The sequence below is a fragment of the Eurypyga helias genome, unplaced genomic scaffold, assembly GCF_000690775.1.
Source record: "Eurypyga helias isolate BGI_N326 unplaced genomic scaffold, ASM69077v1 scaffold2195, whole genome shotgun sequence".
NCBI lineage: Eukaryota > Metazoa > Chordata > Aves > Eurypygiformes > Eurypygidae > Eurypyga > Eurypyga helias.
The window spans coordinates 117,874-132,687 of NW_010253189.1; the positions used below are offsets into that span (position 1 = coordinate 117,874).

Below are 14,814 nucleotides of genomic sequence, written 5' to 3' on the forward strand. Positions count from 1 at the left end.
ATCTCCCACAGCTGAACCCAGGAGAGCTTCCTGCTCCTGAGAGCTTGAAGCTAAAGGGCTGTTCCTGCTGGAAATCAACAGGAATAGGCAAGGATGAAAAGTTGAAGGGGTTTGGAGACTTGTCCTCAGTGCACAAGAGAGAGAGAGCAGTAGGAAAATGGATTAACATGACGTTTTACATGCTTTGCATGGAATTGCATTCGCTCTCTGATATCCTGGCAGCAGCCACAGCGTGTTGGAGAAGATTGTTTGATACCCCAATGCAAATTAAACCGTACTGCCTCTGCCATTTAGGGTGAAGCTGGTTTGGAAGGACCTCCTGGGAAGACTGGCCCAATTGGTCCTCAAGGTGCTCCAGGGAAGCCTGGCCCTGATGGCCTTCGAGGAATTCCCGGTCCAGTTGTGAGTATTCCCAGACTGAGCCAAGTCTGAGAAAGCTTCTGGGCAGGGTTGTTCCTGGTGGTTTACCGAAACTCGTCTGCCTTGGAAGATGCCTTTCTCACAGTGTAATGTTCTGTCTGTGCTTAAATGCCTGACAGCAGATAAAACATCTTTAGTGGACACAATATAATGATGGATGTCACCTCCCGGCATGCTTCTTTTGAGTTTTCGTTCTGCTCACCCACTCACTGGGGGAACATTTCCACAAGATGCAAAATCCCCTTTCCAGGAGAGATTTAAGCATGAAAGGAGCATAAATCTTTTTGCCTTTACCCACCTGTAAGAAGCCAGGACAAATGTTCCCTGGCACAGGGACCAGATGAGGATGGGTGAATAATCTGAATAATCCCAGGTGGGAGCACTGCTGTCATGAATTAGGGTCTGAGGGAATTACACTGTTTTACAGGGTGAACAAGGTCTCCCGGGATCCCCTGGCCCAGATGGTCCTCCTGGCCCAATGGTATGTCAAGACCATCAAATTCCATGAGTTTTTGAAATGGTGAATGCATTTTACATTCATTAATTCTCATGTATTTTCCCCCTCTGTCTTCCAAAGGGCCCGCCGGGTTTGCCTGGTCTTAAGGGAGACTCTGGTCCTAAAGGAGAGAAGGTGAGCCTGGCACAGATGATCTCGCTGCATGACATGATGTCCATTTCTGGGTGGTGGTGGTGGGGAAAATGTCATTGCAAGAGGGGTCCTGCAGCTGTCATGACAAGGCTGAGGAGTGCCACCAGCCCCGTGTGCTCGCTCTCATGCTCTGGAAGCATTCATTGGACGTATCTTTAAAGGAGAGATGGAGAGTTGTTGAGTGTGGCCCAAGGGATGAACCAGGTTGTGCTCTGGTGAGCATGTGCTGCTGCCCATCTGTAGCCAAGATGCCTGGCTTGCTTTAGGGCAGGATTCTCCATCCTGTAAAAATTTATGTAAATACATTAGCACCCGAAATGAGCAGGAGCTCCAGTGCAGAAGTTCTGCTTCTATATTTGTAGCATTTTCTGTTGCAAAAAGCTACTGCTTTGCTCTGCTCTGCCACTTCAGAGAGTCAGGGATAGCTAAAAAATCCTCTCACTTTAGATAGTTGGGGTTGTATCTAGAAATGTCTTTGCTGGGCAGCCTTGGCATTCAGTTGCCTCCGGCCATAGAGCAAAATTAACATCTGCTGTTTTCCCCTAGGGTCATCCAGGTTTAATTGGTCTTATTGGACCGCCGGGAGAGCAGGGAGAAAAGGGTGACAGAGGTCTCCCAGGCCCCCAGGGCTCAGCAGGACCCAAAGGAGAGCAGGTAAATATTCCACAAGACCTTCATGGAATGTACTTTTGAGCTGTGGGGTTTGCTGCCCTTGAGCAGGTACAGCATAACAGTGATGATCAACCTTGGCAGGAGACTCTTGCTAATGTTTGGGGAATATTTTCTATATTAATTTGGTTTATTGTACATGTGAAATGTAGACATGCTCCAAAATGACCCATTTTAGTGGAAAGCAGATTCTCTTGGGTCATATGAAAAGAGTTAAATAGACTTGGAGGGATGGTGACATTAAATATGCACCTGAAGGACTGATTTTTAGAACTGTGTGCATAAACGGGTACAGGGTTCCCTGGTTGTGCTCTTCATGATCATGCACATGCTTAAAGTGTCAGGTTTCTGTGAAGACTTCCAAAACCAGGTGAACATCTATGACCAGATTTTAGTTGTGTAGCCATAGGCCAGCACTGCTGCATGAAAAGCAATGTTCTACGTTTATTCTTCAGGGTATCACAGGTCCTTCTGGACCCATCGGACCTCCAGGGCCACCAGGATTACCGGTACGTGACAAGTAATTGTCTTGGAATTCCTCAGGAGCTACCCAGTCCTGCTGGAAGTCACCTTGGTGCTCTCAGCACAGTCTTTCTGGCCTGACCTTGTATGAGGATGCTGGTGGGAGTGGGTTTGCCCAGCTGAGCCCACTAAAAGCACTGGAATGACTTACAGGAGTACGGGGATGTGTGCGTGAGCTGAGGGATGGGCTCAGGGGACATGGCATGACAGAGGCAGGGAAATCAGTCCCGCATGTTTCTTTTGGATTATCTACAATCGCGTGGTGATTTTTTTTGTACTTTTCAATCTTTACCATTTTTTTCACTGGATGCCCAAGGGCTGCAGCCTGCACCCTTGGGCAACCAGCATTTCCTATTGCTGGGTGTCCTTAGCACAGTGCCAGGATCAGTCCTGGCTTACGGTAATCACACTCCCCCAGCTGGGCAGGAGTATGGAGCGCTGACACAGATTGATCTGACACAAATGCTTTTTGTATGTTGGCAAATAGAAGCAGCTCTGAACTCAAGTGGATGTGCAAAGTGGAAAGAGAAGGGAAGTGAATTAAAAAGAAACACCTTGTATAACTCCGCTCTGTCTCTAAGGAGAGACTGACGACTTCTCTGCTAGGAAATGTACTGACTCCTTTCTGTATTTTTCTCTCTACAGGGTCCACCTGGTCCCAAAGGTGCTAAAGGATCATCAGTGAGTATAGACATTGTTAAATGAAGAGGCTGAGGAGCTCTTATTAAGTGCATAACCTGCTGCGACTCCTCCACATCAGTGGCATTAAGGCAATTAGCCAACGATGACTGTAGCAAGTGCAGGTTTTTCAGGCTGTCTAAACCCAGGAATTATAATTGGGGAAGGTTTCTGTTCACCGTGTACCTCACTGAATATCAGTGCAGCAAAGATCATAGGGAAGAATCCAGTGCATAGTCCTTAGGAGAAAACCCACTGCTGTAAAGCGGAGGGTGTTAAAAATAGACTGTGAGGCGGGAGGTGGCAAGCTGAAAAGCGAAGAACTCGGTGAGAAATGTGACACTGAAGCAAGCTTCATGTTACAGATCTCCTATGCAGGCAGCTAAAAATTCCTCTTGGGCAACTTGCTAATGTCTTTTTCCCATGCAGAATTCAATGTTTTATGAATTTTAAGATTGTATTTGATTTATAAAAACTACTGATTTGGAGAGTTAATATTCTCATGCATTGGAAGATCTTTCCTTTTCCATAGGAAGCCTAAGCAAAATCTGACTGTTTAACTCCAAGTGTTTGATTTTTTTCTTTTACCTAAACATCAAAAATAACCAAAATAAACATTTTCTTGGGGGGTGTGCCTGAAGGGACAGGAAGAAAGTTTTTGCCACCAGAGACTATTAAAAGAAATAATGTTTGGGATGTTACATGAGTGACGTGCTTTTTCCTGACTCACTCATGGGTTTTTTCCCTTGTTTTTCCACCCAGGGTCCAACAGGTCCAAAGGGTGAATCGGGTCTTCCTGGGCCCCCAGGGCCTCCTGTAAGTAGAACCCATTACATGAAGTATGAAATGACGTTTGTATTTAATGGTTGTAATGTTAGGAAGTAGAAGATTGCTGGACAAAGATTCAGCACATCAGGAGCCCTAGCAATGGATTGGCATCTCGTAGAGATGCTGGGGAAGAAAGGATGTGAAGGGAGAAGTTACTAATGGGAAATGACAGGAGAAGATGGACCCAGTGTTCAGTCTGGTGCCCAGGGTTTTTATAAGTACTGTTATGGGTGTTTTTACATGTGTAGTGTGCATCTTGTGATGCTGCTTCTCAGCGCTGGTGGCTGCTTTGGTCATCTTTTCTGTCTCTTCCCCACTGCCAGTGCAATGAGAGGTTATATCCTCTTTCCCCACAAATCAGGGTCCTCCTGGAGAAGTCATCCAGCCGCTGCCCATCCAGTCTTCCAAGAGGACCAGGCGAAACATTGATGCCAGCCAGCTGGTGGACGATGGAAATGCCGACAACTACATGGACTATGCGGATGGCATGGAGGAAATTTTCGGCTCGCTGAATTCCTTGAAACTGGAAATTGAACAAATGAAGCATCCGTTGGGCACTCAACATAACCCAGCACGTACCTGCAAGGATCTGCAGCTCTGTCACCCCGATTTCCCAGACGGTGTGTCCCGGGACAGGGGGGTGCTGGGAAAACACTGTGGGTTTCCCAGCTCCATGCAGTGAATACAAGCAAGTGGAGGAGGAGAAGTAGTTTGGGGAGTCCCTGGCCCTGCTGCCCCATGGGGAATGTGGCCGACGAAGAGTTGGACTAGATGATCATTGTAGGTCCCTTCCGACTGAAGCATTCTAAGAATTGGGGATATATGATGGAAAATAGCTATTCCTGAAAGATGCCTCGGTATTATGTGGAATCAGAACATAACCAGTCTTCCAAAAAATACGTATAAGTATTAGCTTATGACAGAGATGAAACATCCCTGGTAAGACGGTTGCTGAAGTGCCCATCATCCTTCCTTCGCAGTGCTGATTCTTTCTTCCCTTCTCTTCCCTCTCCTGCGTCCAGGTGAATACTGGGTTGATCCTAACCAAGGATGTTCCAGGGACTCTTTCAAAGTTTACTGTAATTTCACAGCTGGCGGAGAGACTTGCATCTTCCCTGATAAGAAATCTGAAGGAGTAAGTCCACACTTCTTTATTTTCCCCTCTATATCATGGTGGTAAGAGATTGTTTCCTAATATGAATATTCATAGTCAGCCAGTTTCAGGAGAATTGAACAATAACGAGTAAGGATTAAAGATCCAGAACGTTTTTGTTACACAGTGCTGGCTTCTAAAATAATAAGGAATATGTTTACAAAGAAGATTTCTTTGAGGAAGTCAGATTCGATTTGTGACACGTCTTTGATGATTTCCCAGGCATAATAAATGCTAAAACCTTAATTTTTTTTACTTTTCTTTACAAAGGCAGGAGTGTGTGTTGGCACAGGAACTGCGGCTCCCCGTGAGCTTCGTTTAACTCATTCCTGGTTTTCCCTCCTGCAGCCAGGCTGCTGCTTTGCTGTCTGCATGCATAAGCACCGCTGATTCCTCTACCCTTACTGTGTCTTCAGGCAGAGCAGATCAGTGCTTATCTCCTGTCATCTTTTCCTGCTGTTTCTTGTGTGTATTCAGTTTCCTAAACGATTGCAACTAGCCTCAATGCTCTGCCTGGGTCCGATGTGCAAGGTTGATTAAGTTGATTGTGTAGTGATGTGCTTAGCTCAACCACACTCATCATTTTTGCCCCATGCGCTCTGTTTTCTGGAGCTGCTCTCCCCAATGCCTTGGGACCAGCTCTTGCACTGGCCAAGCAGAAATTCTTGCAAAGCAGCCCGGGGGGAGTGCTCTCAGAGTCACAGTTGTGCTCCAGCTGGGTTAAGGTACAGACAAAGCTGCTCACTCCAGTGGAAGCTGTTTTCTTGCTGAATTTCATCCACCAGAAATATGTGCCAGCACAGGACAAATAACACACAGCATAAATCTTCCTTGAGTTTTTGTTAGGGCTATTTAAATAGGAGGTGGATTTCTTCTCCTTTGCATTAACTTGCCTTGGCTCTCCTCAAAATGTTGACAGCCAAAAAAGCCGAGTCTGCCCATGATCTTACAGCTGCTCAGACTCCTGCCCTGCTGACTCTGACTGGCTCTTTGGCCCCATCTCGTCCACTGTGGAGCTGCTCCGCTGACCGCAGGCTGCGATGCTCCTCAAATGCAAATTGTGCCACACGTCTGCAATACTGTCGGAAATAAGAAAAAGCTGCAGCCTGCTCTTTTTTTCATGTAGAGGAATGAAAACAGCTACAAGACTGGCATTAAGTATTGGCTGAGTGGTTTTATGATAAGCCACAGCAAAGTTAAAGACTTATCCCCCTTTCAGTCCATCCTTAACCCAGCAGAAACACGCTGACTTGCTTTATGGTTCACCTACTGGAAAGGAAAGGACAATTCCGAGACACCTGCATATAGCTTGGCTCTTGGTTTTGGGGGAGATTTATGGCAGAAGTGAGGGAGCTTGTGGGAGGGTGAGGGGGCAGACAGCAGCCATGCTCCTTCCTTGGGCTCTGACTCAAATAAAGTGATTCAGCTGCTTAGACAAGGCTGCCATAAAGGATGCTCTGACAGCTCGTTTCTTGTCAAGGTCAGCTCCTGCATCGCTCCGGGTGGTTGGAGCTCCATCGTGTGTGATGGTCCAGCACCGACTGTGGAGGATGAGCTGCCCGTGCTGCACCTTGTTGCTGCACAAGCACAGGGCCTTTCCCTTAATCACTCTTGGCCTTTCCCAGTCCCACAGCGTCTGGATTTGACATCAGAGTGGCAGCAGCCTTCTCCATTATCAGCACTGCTTTTCCATCTCCACCTTCCCATGAATCTTTTACCATTGTAATTTCCATTTTCCTCCTCTGTCTTCCCTTTTATCTCTCCTGCTGATAGACTGCACCGATGGTTTTGCATCCAAAGGATCTAGGAGGCAGAGATCATTAGCCCTCAGCAAAGGAGGCTGGTGCCAAGGCAGCACTGGGCGCCCAGGGCAGCAGCACACCGTCCCGTTCTGCTTCGAGAGGCTTGCTGGTGCCTCAGGGCTCTGCCGACTGGTCTTGTTACTGGTGTATAGAGATAAGAAAACATTTTGAAAGGGGTCAGACAGTTTCAATAAGACATGCAGAGTCTGCTTATGGAACTGAATGTAACTTTTTTTTTTTTTTCTTCTTCTTTCTCTCTTTCCTCGTTGCTGTCCACAAACTAGGCTAGAATTACTTCTTGGCCAAAGGAAAACCCAGGCTCCTGGTTCAGTGAATTCAAGCGCGGTAAACTGGTAAGATGCATCTTGGTGCTTTCTGTTTTCTTTAACCCGTGTCATATTTTACAGAGTAAAATGGCTCGTTGGCCCAAAGAACAGCCCTCCACATGGTATAGTCAGTACAAGCGGGGGTCTTTGGTAAGTGGCTAACCTTGACCCTCTAGTCTGAATTAGAGCGCGTCATCTGCTTTGGTATGGCCGGACCTGTTGCACTCTGCATGCTGGACTAATAACTGTCACAAGTCGCGGTAAAAACATTTAAGGTGGAATACTGAAATAGAAACAAAACCCAGTGGGGACACTTTTTTCCCTAATCTGCTTGACTGGCAACCTAGGAGCAGGTGGCAAGCTGTCCCCTGTGGTAGAAGGTGCGGTGGGGGACCCTGCAGAGCTGGAGCTGTGGCAGGTCTGTCTCTGCAGAGCACTACAGGAGGGATGCATCCTGCAAGGAGGGCCATTCCCGTCTCCAGTGCAGTTCCCATTACAGCAAAGGCAAAATGAGTGTCCCCGTGCTGCTGTCTCCCAGCAGCGTAGCCTTATCCTGAGGGCTGGGAGACCCCAGACGTGATGCTTCCGTCTGGAGCAGGACATGGTGCTGTTGCAGCCTGTGCTCGCTGGTACCCGGGCTGAGGTGGGGGATCTGCACATCTCTGCTCTGGGGCAGGGCTTCCCCCAAGGATGGGTTCAGTCTCCCACACTGGAGATGAGTCACAGCGAGGGCTTCACTCCACCCCCAGAGTTTGAGAGACATGAAGTCGTAGAACCATAGAATATTTTAGGTTGGACATGACCTTTTAAGATCATCAAGTGCAACCGTAAGTCGTTGGGTTAAAGGAAGGTTGGCCAAGGCTGGTGGACAGGAATTTGACTTCGTCACAGTTAAGGATGTTTTCAAGGGAGAACTGTCGTAAGGTCAAACAATGTTTGATGTCAGCAAGCATGACAGCAGCACGTGAAACGGAGAAAAAGCTCTGGTATTACGTCCTGTAAGAGGACATTCACACTGTGCATAGATCTCTCTCACAGAGCCTGAGCCCTGGTCAGGGGTGTCAGAGCAGCAAGTGTAAGTCAGGGCTCCTTTAGCATCAGAAATCTCCGGTGTGTGTATCAATTCTTGTAGGATTAGGGATGCAGATAATTGGCTCAGTCAAACTGGGAGAAGTAGGGAAGAAGGAAATATTCACAGATAAAACCACCCTGCCCCTGAAAGCAAGCGATGCTCTGATGTGCCGAGCCGCTCTGCCTCATGCACTTGTCCTCTCCCTAGGGCAGAGGCTTCTTGCAGTGCCCCAAACTTCCACCTTAAAAGGCAAACAACAAAGAAAATCGCTGCATTGTTTTCCTAAGCCGCATTTCATCTCCCCTAAACACGTGTTGCTCTGATTCTGCCCACAAGAAGGATACGGCTTCTGCAGCTTCTCTGCGTTATCGAATAAGGCCACAAAGCCAAGGCTTCAGCCTCGTAGCTCCTTGGAGGGCAATTACTTATTGCTTAATTACAGAGCACTTCATCAGTTAATATTATGAGTACCTCCATTTCTCCATTTTCTCTGCTTATTTTTTTTTTTACCAGCCTGTTTATCAGCTATGTTAGAGGCTGAATTGCCAACAGAGAGCTTAGGGACCATATATTTTTTAAGTAGGAATTTCAGTGCTACTTGGAGCCCTTTGTTCCATCTTTCTGTGTTGCCATTTTCTTGCTTTTTTTACCTGTCCTGCAATCTCTGTTCGGGGGGGAAAAAAAGCCACCAGCACGTAGAAGACCTGCCTAAGCAAACCACAGAACTGTTAGACACAAGCCATAAAAATAAAGCTTGATTTTTTAAAATTATTTTTTTTTTAAGCCTCCCATTTCGTCCCAGTCAGTACTTGGAACCATGAGGTTGGTAAATTGGGGAGACATGAGTGAGTTTGAGTTCCCTCTGGATGCAGTGTTGCTCCTGGTACTCCGTGGAGAAGGTCCCTGAGGTCTTTCCACACAGCCTGAGCATGGTCTCTCAGGGGGGTGAGCTCACAGGGATCCTTGGAGCTGCCAAAAGTGCAGGCTGCTGATGTGGGGGCCTGCGTGTGAACCTCAGTGCTTGCATGGGGTGCGCAGCCGTGAAGATGCTTGCTGGCCTTCTGGGGGCAGCTGCAGTAAGAAGAACACAGTAGATAGGAAAAACAAAGAAACAGTCTTGTTTTGATGCTTCCACACTGTCATTAATCAATGACACTGAGTACCTGGAGCTGATTTCTTAGCATTTCTCATGATGCAGCCAAACTGCATTTAAAAGGATAAAAGGGTTGCAGATGTTTTCCTCTGGACTCTGCTTTCCTTCTGAGCGTGTTACACACAATTCTCCGTAGCTCTAACAAGGCCTGCCACCCATCCAGCCCTGTTATCCTTCACAGCCATATGGCATCTGTCACAGGGAAATGCTATCACGGAGAAAACAGGAAAGCAGGGATTTTTGTAAAAACCTGTTCCCACGAGCGAGCCTTCTGCACACAACCGGTTCCCAGTGGCTCCAGTGGCAAAGCTGGGACAGGTCTTCATGCAGTCTGCAGAGACTGTAGTAACTGAGACCCTGTAACAAGCACTCAGGCCCCCAAACCAAGTGCTGATTTGGAACAAATTAGAGAAATAAGAGAAGTGGGTCCTGCAGATCAGAGGTTGCCATGTGTCACTGGGTGTGTGCCAAGTAGGTGGCATTTCAGGTCCCCTTCCTTCCACGTCCTGGTGGTTTTCTGGCAGCTCTCCTCCTGGCATGCGTGGCTTTCTCCTGGTCAGTCATGTTTAACTCTCAGGAGGACAGTGCAACAGCATCCTGACAACTGGTTGGTATATTTATTTATTTTTATTCTCTTTTCATTCATGATTTTATTGTCTGGTTATGAATCTCTTCTACTGTTTGCAGCTTGCACCGATGTTTCATGGTACCTGGAAGAACACTACGCTGTTTGCGTGCCTGTGGTTTTTCTCCTGGTCATTTCTAAAGAAACCCATTGTCCATAGAGGACAGTAAGGAACAGCAGCTCTGGTAGCTTGGCCGTGGCTGGAGATGCCACCTGAAGCACAGTTAGTTCGTACGTGCAAACTAGCTGTCCTGCCGTGCGTTTGCTTCTTTGCTGGGGTATGAAAGTCCCAGAAAGTCCTGAATCCCTTTGGTGCTGGAAGTGGGTTGCAATAAATTGTGTTTTGCAGAAATATATTTCTAGACATCGTTCTCCTCCAAGGCAGAAAAGCAGCCTGATGTGCAGAATGGAGCAAATCCCTGTGCTGGTGCAGCTCTGTGTTTCCTGACATGCCCTAAGGGCAGCAAATGCATTTTCCCTTCAGCTGAGCGTAGCCTTGCCGACCAGGGAACACCGAGTCCTTATCGGCAGGAACAGGATTGCAGCAGATTAAGTGCAAAGATTGCTTAAAAGACAGTGTGTTGGTGTGCAGGAAAAATGGATGAGAAATACCCCAGCGTGTGCAGAACAAAGTACCCACAGCAGTCAGCAAAGGATGTCAAACAGGACAGAAGAGTAAAGCCCCAAACCCTTACAGAAATTTGCACTCTCTCCTCTTCAAAAGCTGGAGAAGTATCCTCAGTATTGTCTTAAACTTGAGACATATATCCCCAAACTTACTTAGCATTGCACCTTTTTGCAAGCAGGGCTGAAATCCCCCTTCCTTTCTCCTCCTACCCTGCATTAGCCTGATTTTTTTAACTCATAACCAGCAAGAGAAATAAACTGCCCCTGGTAGCCATTTCCTGGCGCAGGAGGACCAGAGCAGCCCCATGGCTGGAGCAGTGGTGGGGCATTGAGACGGAGTCCCGTGCCCAGGGTGATAAAGATGAGTGAGGCTGGTGGTCCTCAGAGCCCCCCAGACGTGTTGCATTGCCCCTCACTGCCCAGTGTTTCCCCTTCTCCGCTTCTCACAGCTCTCCTACGTCGATTCGGATGGGAACCCCATTGGAGTGGTGCAGATGACATTCCTCCGGCTCCTGAGCGCTTCGGCCCACCAGAACATCACTTACAACTGCTACCAGTCTGTAGCCTGGCACGACGCCACCACCAACAGCTACGACAAGGCCATCCGCTTCCTGGGCTCCAACGACGAGGAGATGTCCTACGACAACAACCCCTACATCCGAGCCGCCCTGGACGGCTGTGCGGTACGTGGGCAGAGCTGGTCTCAGCCAGTCCCTGCTAAAGGGGTCGGTGCTGGGGGTGTCTGTCCCCCTCCCCTCCTTGGCCAGCACCTCGGAGCAAATCATCTCCAAATTTCCTGTGCCTGTTAATGTAGTTGCTTTGAGGAATGTCCCCAGCGCAGGAGACACCAAGCTTGCTTTTCCCTATGCTGGGAATACGTGAGTCCACTCAAGCTCAGGGGTAGCTGCTGCACCTCTAGAAACCAGGATAATTGGTTTTGTTGCTGGCTCTGCATAAAGGGACCTGCTTAAAACCACTGGTTGCTTTTAAGTGTTCCCCCTTGCCTTTACTCTTACTCCATTTACTCACACGGGGAGAGGCAGGCAATGACCCTGTATGAGTTTTGCAGGCTTTAATAACAATTTTAAGTGCTTTCAGGAAATCTGGAAGGCAAAGCATATTAAGAGTTTGGCATTGCGCTGGTTGGGTTTTTTTTTTTTTTGTGGCACGCTGCTGTGTGCAGACCCTGGAGGGCTCTGGGCTGTGCTGGCCATCGGGATGCATCGCTGGATCGCCCCAAGGCTGGATGCAGCACCTGGCTCCAGCCTGGCATCCCCGGAGCTGCCGGAGGAACCCAGTGTGGAGCTTTGGTTTTCTCTGTGCTGGCAAGCCCCTGCTCCTCACGGGAGATGCCTGTGCCCTTGGGAGAGGACAAACTAAAGCAAGGTCTGGCTCTGTATAGTGAGACAAGTAGTCACAGACATGGGATGCAGCAGACAGGGGTTTGCATCCTTGCTCACGTTTCAAATGCTATTTTCAGCATTTTTAGCTCTGTTCCCATGACTTTTTGGCCCAGAGTGCAGAAGCAGCTCTCCTCTTACGTTAGGCTGCAGTTCTCCTCTCCCCCCACAGCCCATGCTGCTCTTCACCTTCACTTTGGCCACAAGCAACAGCCAAAATTTCCAAAGGGGTCCAGCATCCTCCCTTTCCTTCTGCCTCCTTCAGCTGGATGCCTGATTGGGGATTGAGCTCTGGAAAAAATCTGCCCTCAGGAGCTAAATTTTGGCAAAGCGGGTGCTGCTTGTGTTTGAGACCCAGCTTGCTGGTGCAAAAGCATGCATAATTCTCACCCTCGGCAACTGTAATGCTTGAAGCCCACAGGACAGAAAGATTGAGATGTTTTGACAGAAAAAAAACCTTCACATAATTTGAGATTAAAGTGGCTCTGTTCTGGCACACGCGTGTTTTTTACTGTAGAGCAATGAGGAAAATCAGATTAGAATCACTTCTGCTTTTAACACTCTCGCAGGGAGGGAAAGGGCATCCATCCCACTTCTGGAAACACTCAGAAGCCGCGTGGGGAGGTTTATCCTCAAATACTTCGTATCTCCTGTGATGTGTCCTCTGTAAAATGTGCCTTCCCCTCACTTTCCCTTCTTAAGTCTGGGGGATGCTGCAAGATCAGACGTTGCACATTTTAAGGCAGATGTGCCTGCCGAAAACCCTTTTGGTTGGAGTGATCTGGCTCAGGTGCCCTGCATTCCTCTCCATAATGAGGGATATTCACATGGAAAGAGGACTGTAGCTCCTTGGAGGTTATGTGCTTGGTTGTTTCTCAGGCCAGCTGTTAGCACAGCCAGGCTGTAGCAAACAAACGACTGTGGCAAGAGCTAAAGCAGCGGGAGCACCAGGAGAGGCTGAACGAGCACCGCTGCGATGGTGAGGCACAGGGATGTCGCCTCCCGGCTCGGAGCTTTGGGCATCGCTTCCAAACTGGCAGTCCTCAGTCCTTCCTCGCTGCTGGAGACCTTCCTGCAGGCTGTAAAAAGGAGGTAAAAATATGCCAAGGAAGCTTATTGCAGCCTTGCAGAAAGAGGCTCTGCATCTCCTGTATTCCTGTGCTGTCTGCGGTACCCTGGTAGATCGTCCTTCCCGAACCACAGGCAGGATATTTGAGATTAAGCCCTACCCTGTGAAAAATGAGGCTGGGCTACCTGACACGGTGTTGCTGCAGCAGTGCTGGTAGGACCCAGACTCTGGCCGTGATTGAGGCCGCTGCAGCAGGGCTAATGTTCAGGCCGTTATTTGTGTTTTTCTTGATCTTACAGCTCTTTCTCAGTAGCTCTGATACAGCCTATTCTACCGAGACACACAAATCAGGGAGTAAGGTAAAGCCAAAAGCTGCTCCATAAATTCACTTGTTTGTGCAGCTTTGTATGCCCTCAGGTGCACTTCTGCTCCTCTAATAATTATTTATATTTTGGATATAACTGTATGGCTACCAGGCACGATAAAAAGCCAACATCACCTTCTGAATTCTATCAAACTTTAAATGTGATCTTTTGGGTAGCGCGCAGATAACAGTCAAACTAATATATTCAAATGAAATCGCTCACATTTGCTCAACAACCCACGCGTGTCCTCGGGGAGGCAAAACAACTATACCACAGTCACAACAATTTTACCCAGCTCCTGTTCCAGCGCTGGGATGTGCTGAGACGGCACACAGTTAGTGCCTCTCGATCTGTGTGGCAGCAGCTTCTTGTGCTCCACGGTCTGGGCTCAGGGAGGGTCATCTCCCAGGGGTTTGGCTCAGTGGTCACCATTCTGCTTGAGAGCATCTCTGCTGAATCTGCAGGGCGAATTTTTGGGTGCTGGCTGCCTGTAATTCAGCCCAGAAAATGGCTGGGGAAGATGGTCACCATCTTCCTAGCTGACCGGTGAATGGTCATTCGTGGTACCTTGCTGTTGCTGGGTTGGAGGCATCATCAGAGCTCCTCTCTCTCCCCCTTCCTCCCTGTCAGGCAAAGAAGGGCTATCAGAAGACTATCCTGGAAATCAACACACCCAAAGTAGAGCAAGTACCTATAGTCGACATCATGTTCAATGACTTCGGAGAAGCGTCACAGAAATTTGGATTCGAGGTGGGACCAGCTTGCTTCATGGGCTAAGAGCCACCTGAAAACTAGTCTCCAAATGAGCAACCTCGTAACCTCATTGCGCCATTTAATTAATTAAAAAAAAGAAAAAAGAAGAAAAAATAATTCCTTGTCACATGCACGTTCTGAAACTGGACAGCGATGGGTTATATTTTTCCGTTTTGTTTTGTTCCTCGTTCTGCCCCAATTCCTCTGCGCCACCGCACCCACGCGTACCGAACCGCCGACGGAGAGGACCGTTCCCGCCACAGACGCAGAATCGCATGACCGACCGCCGCACGCGTGGCCCCGGAGACCTATCCCCACGCCACTCCTGCTGCTCCCCAGCCACCCAGCAGGCCCCACCGCCGTCAAAGACTTCTTCTGGCAACGAAGCGCTACCGAGCGCTCGTCCCTATGTTCATGTGCGTGTGTTCGCTTCTAAGGAAAAATGGAAAAAACTTGAAACTCCGATGTTCAGCTTGATGGTAAAGTCCCGGCAGTCCTGGCTCCAATCGAAACCCTGCTGAAGCTCGTCGGAGGCGTTTCGTTGACTTCCATGAGATTTGGATTCAGCTCTAGCAAGCAGACGTCGTGGCCATTTCCAGAATCTTTAAATTCTCCACTGAATCATGTAATTCTACGTTATAAAAAATCTAACCCCATGAATTTGGTAGCTAAAAAGTCACACTGGGCATCTCTTTCCCATGTA

The 14,814-nt window shown here is 48.3% G+C and overlaps 1 protein-coding gene across 1 annotated transcript in view; it reads left to right on the forward strand.

Moving 5' to 3' along the window:
* The window catches only part of LOC104510349 (collagen alpha-1(V) chain), a 115,039-nt gene extending 100,825 nt beyond the window's left edge, over positions 1-14,214 (forward strand). Inside the window, exons 54-65 of the mRNA XM_010152568.1 lie at positions 295-402; positions 848-901; positions 998-1,051; positions 1,616-1,723; positions 2,194-2,247; positions 2,906-2,941; positions 3,701-3,754; positions 4,128-4,386; positions 4,789-4,901; positions 7,129-7,197; positions 10,974-11,207; positions 13,989-14,214. Coding sequence (XP_010150870.1) covers positions 295-402; positions 848-901; positions 998-1,051; positions 1,616-1,723; positions 2,194-2,247; positions 2,906-2,941; positions 3,701-3,754; positions 4,128-4,386; positions 4,789-4,901; positions 7,129-7,197; positions 10,974-11,207; positions 13,989-14,135 — 1,290 coding nt within the window. The 3' untranslated portion in view covers positions 14,136-14,214. The remainder of the gene's footprint in view (positions 1-294; positions 403-847; positions 902-997; positions 1,052-1,615; positions 1,724-2,193; positions 2,248-2,905; positions 2,942-3,700; positions 3,755-4,127; positions 4,387-4,788; positions 4,902-7,128; positions 7,198-10,973; positions 11,208-13,988) is intronic.
* The last annotated feature ends 600 nt before the right edge of the window (positions 14,215-14,814 follow it).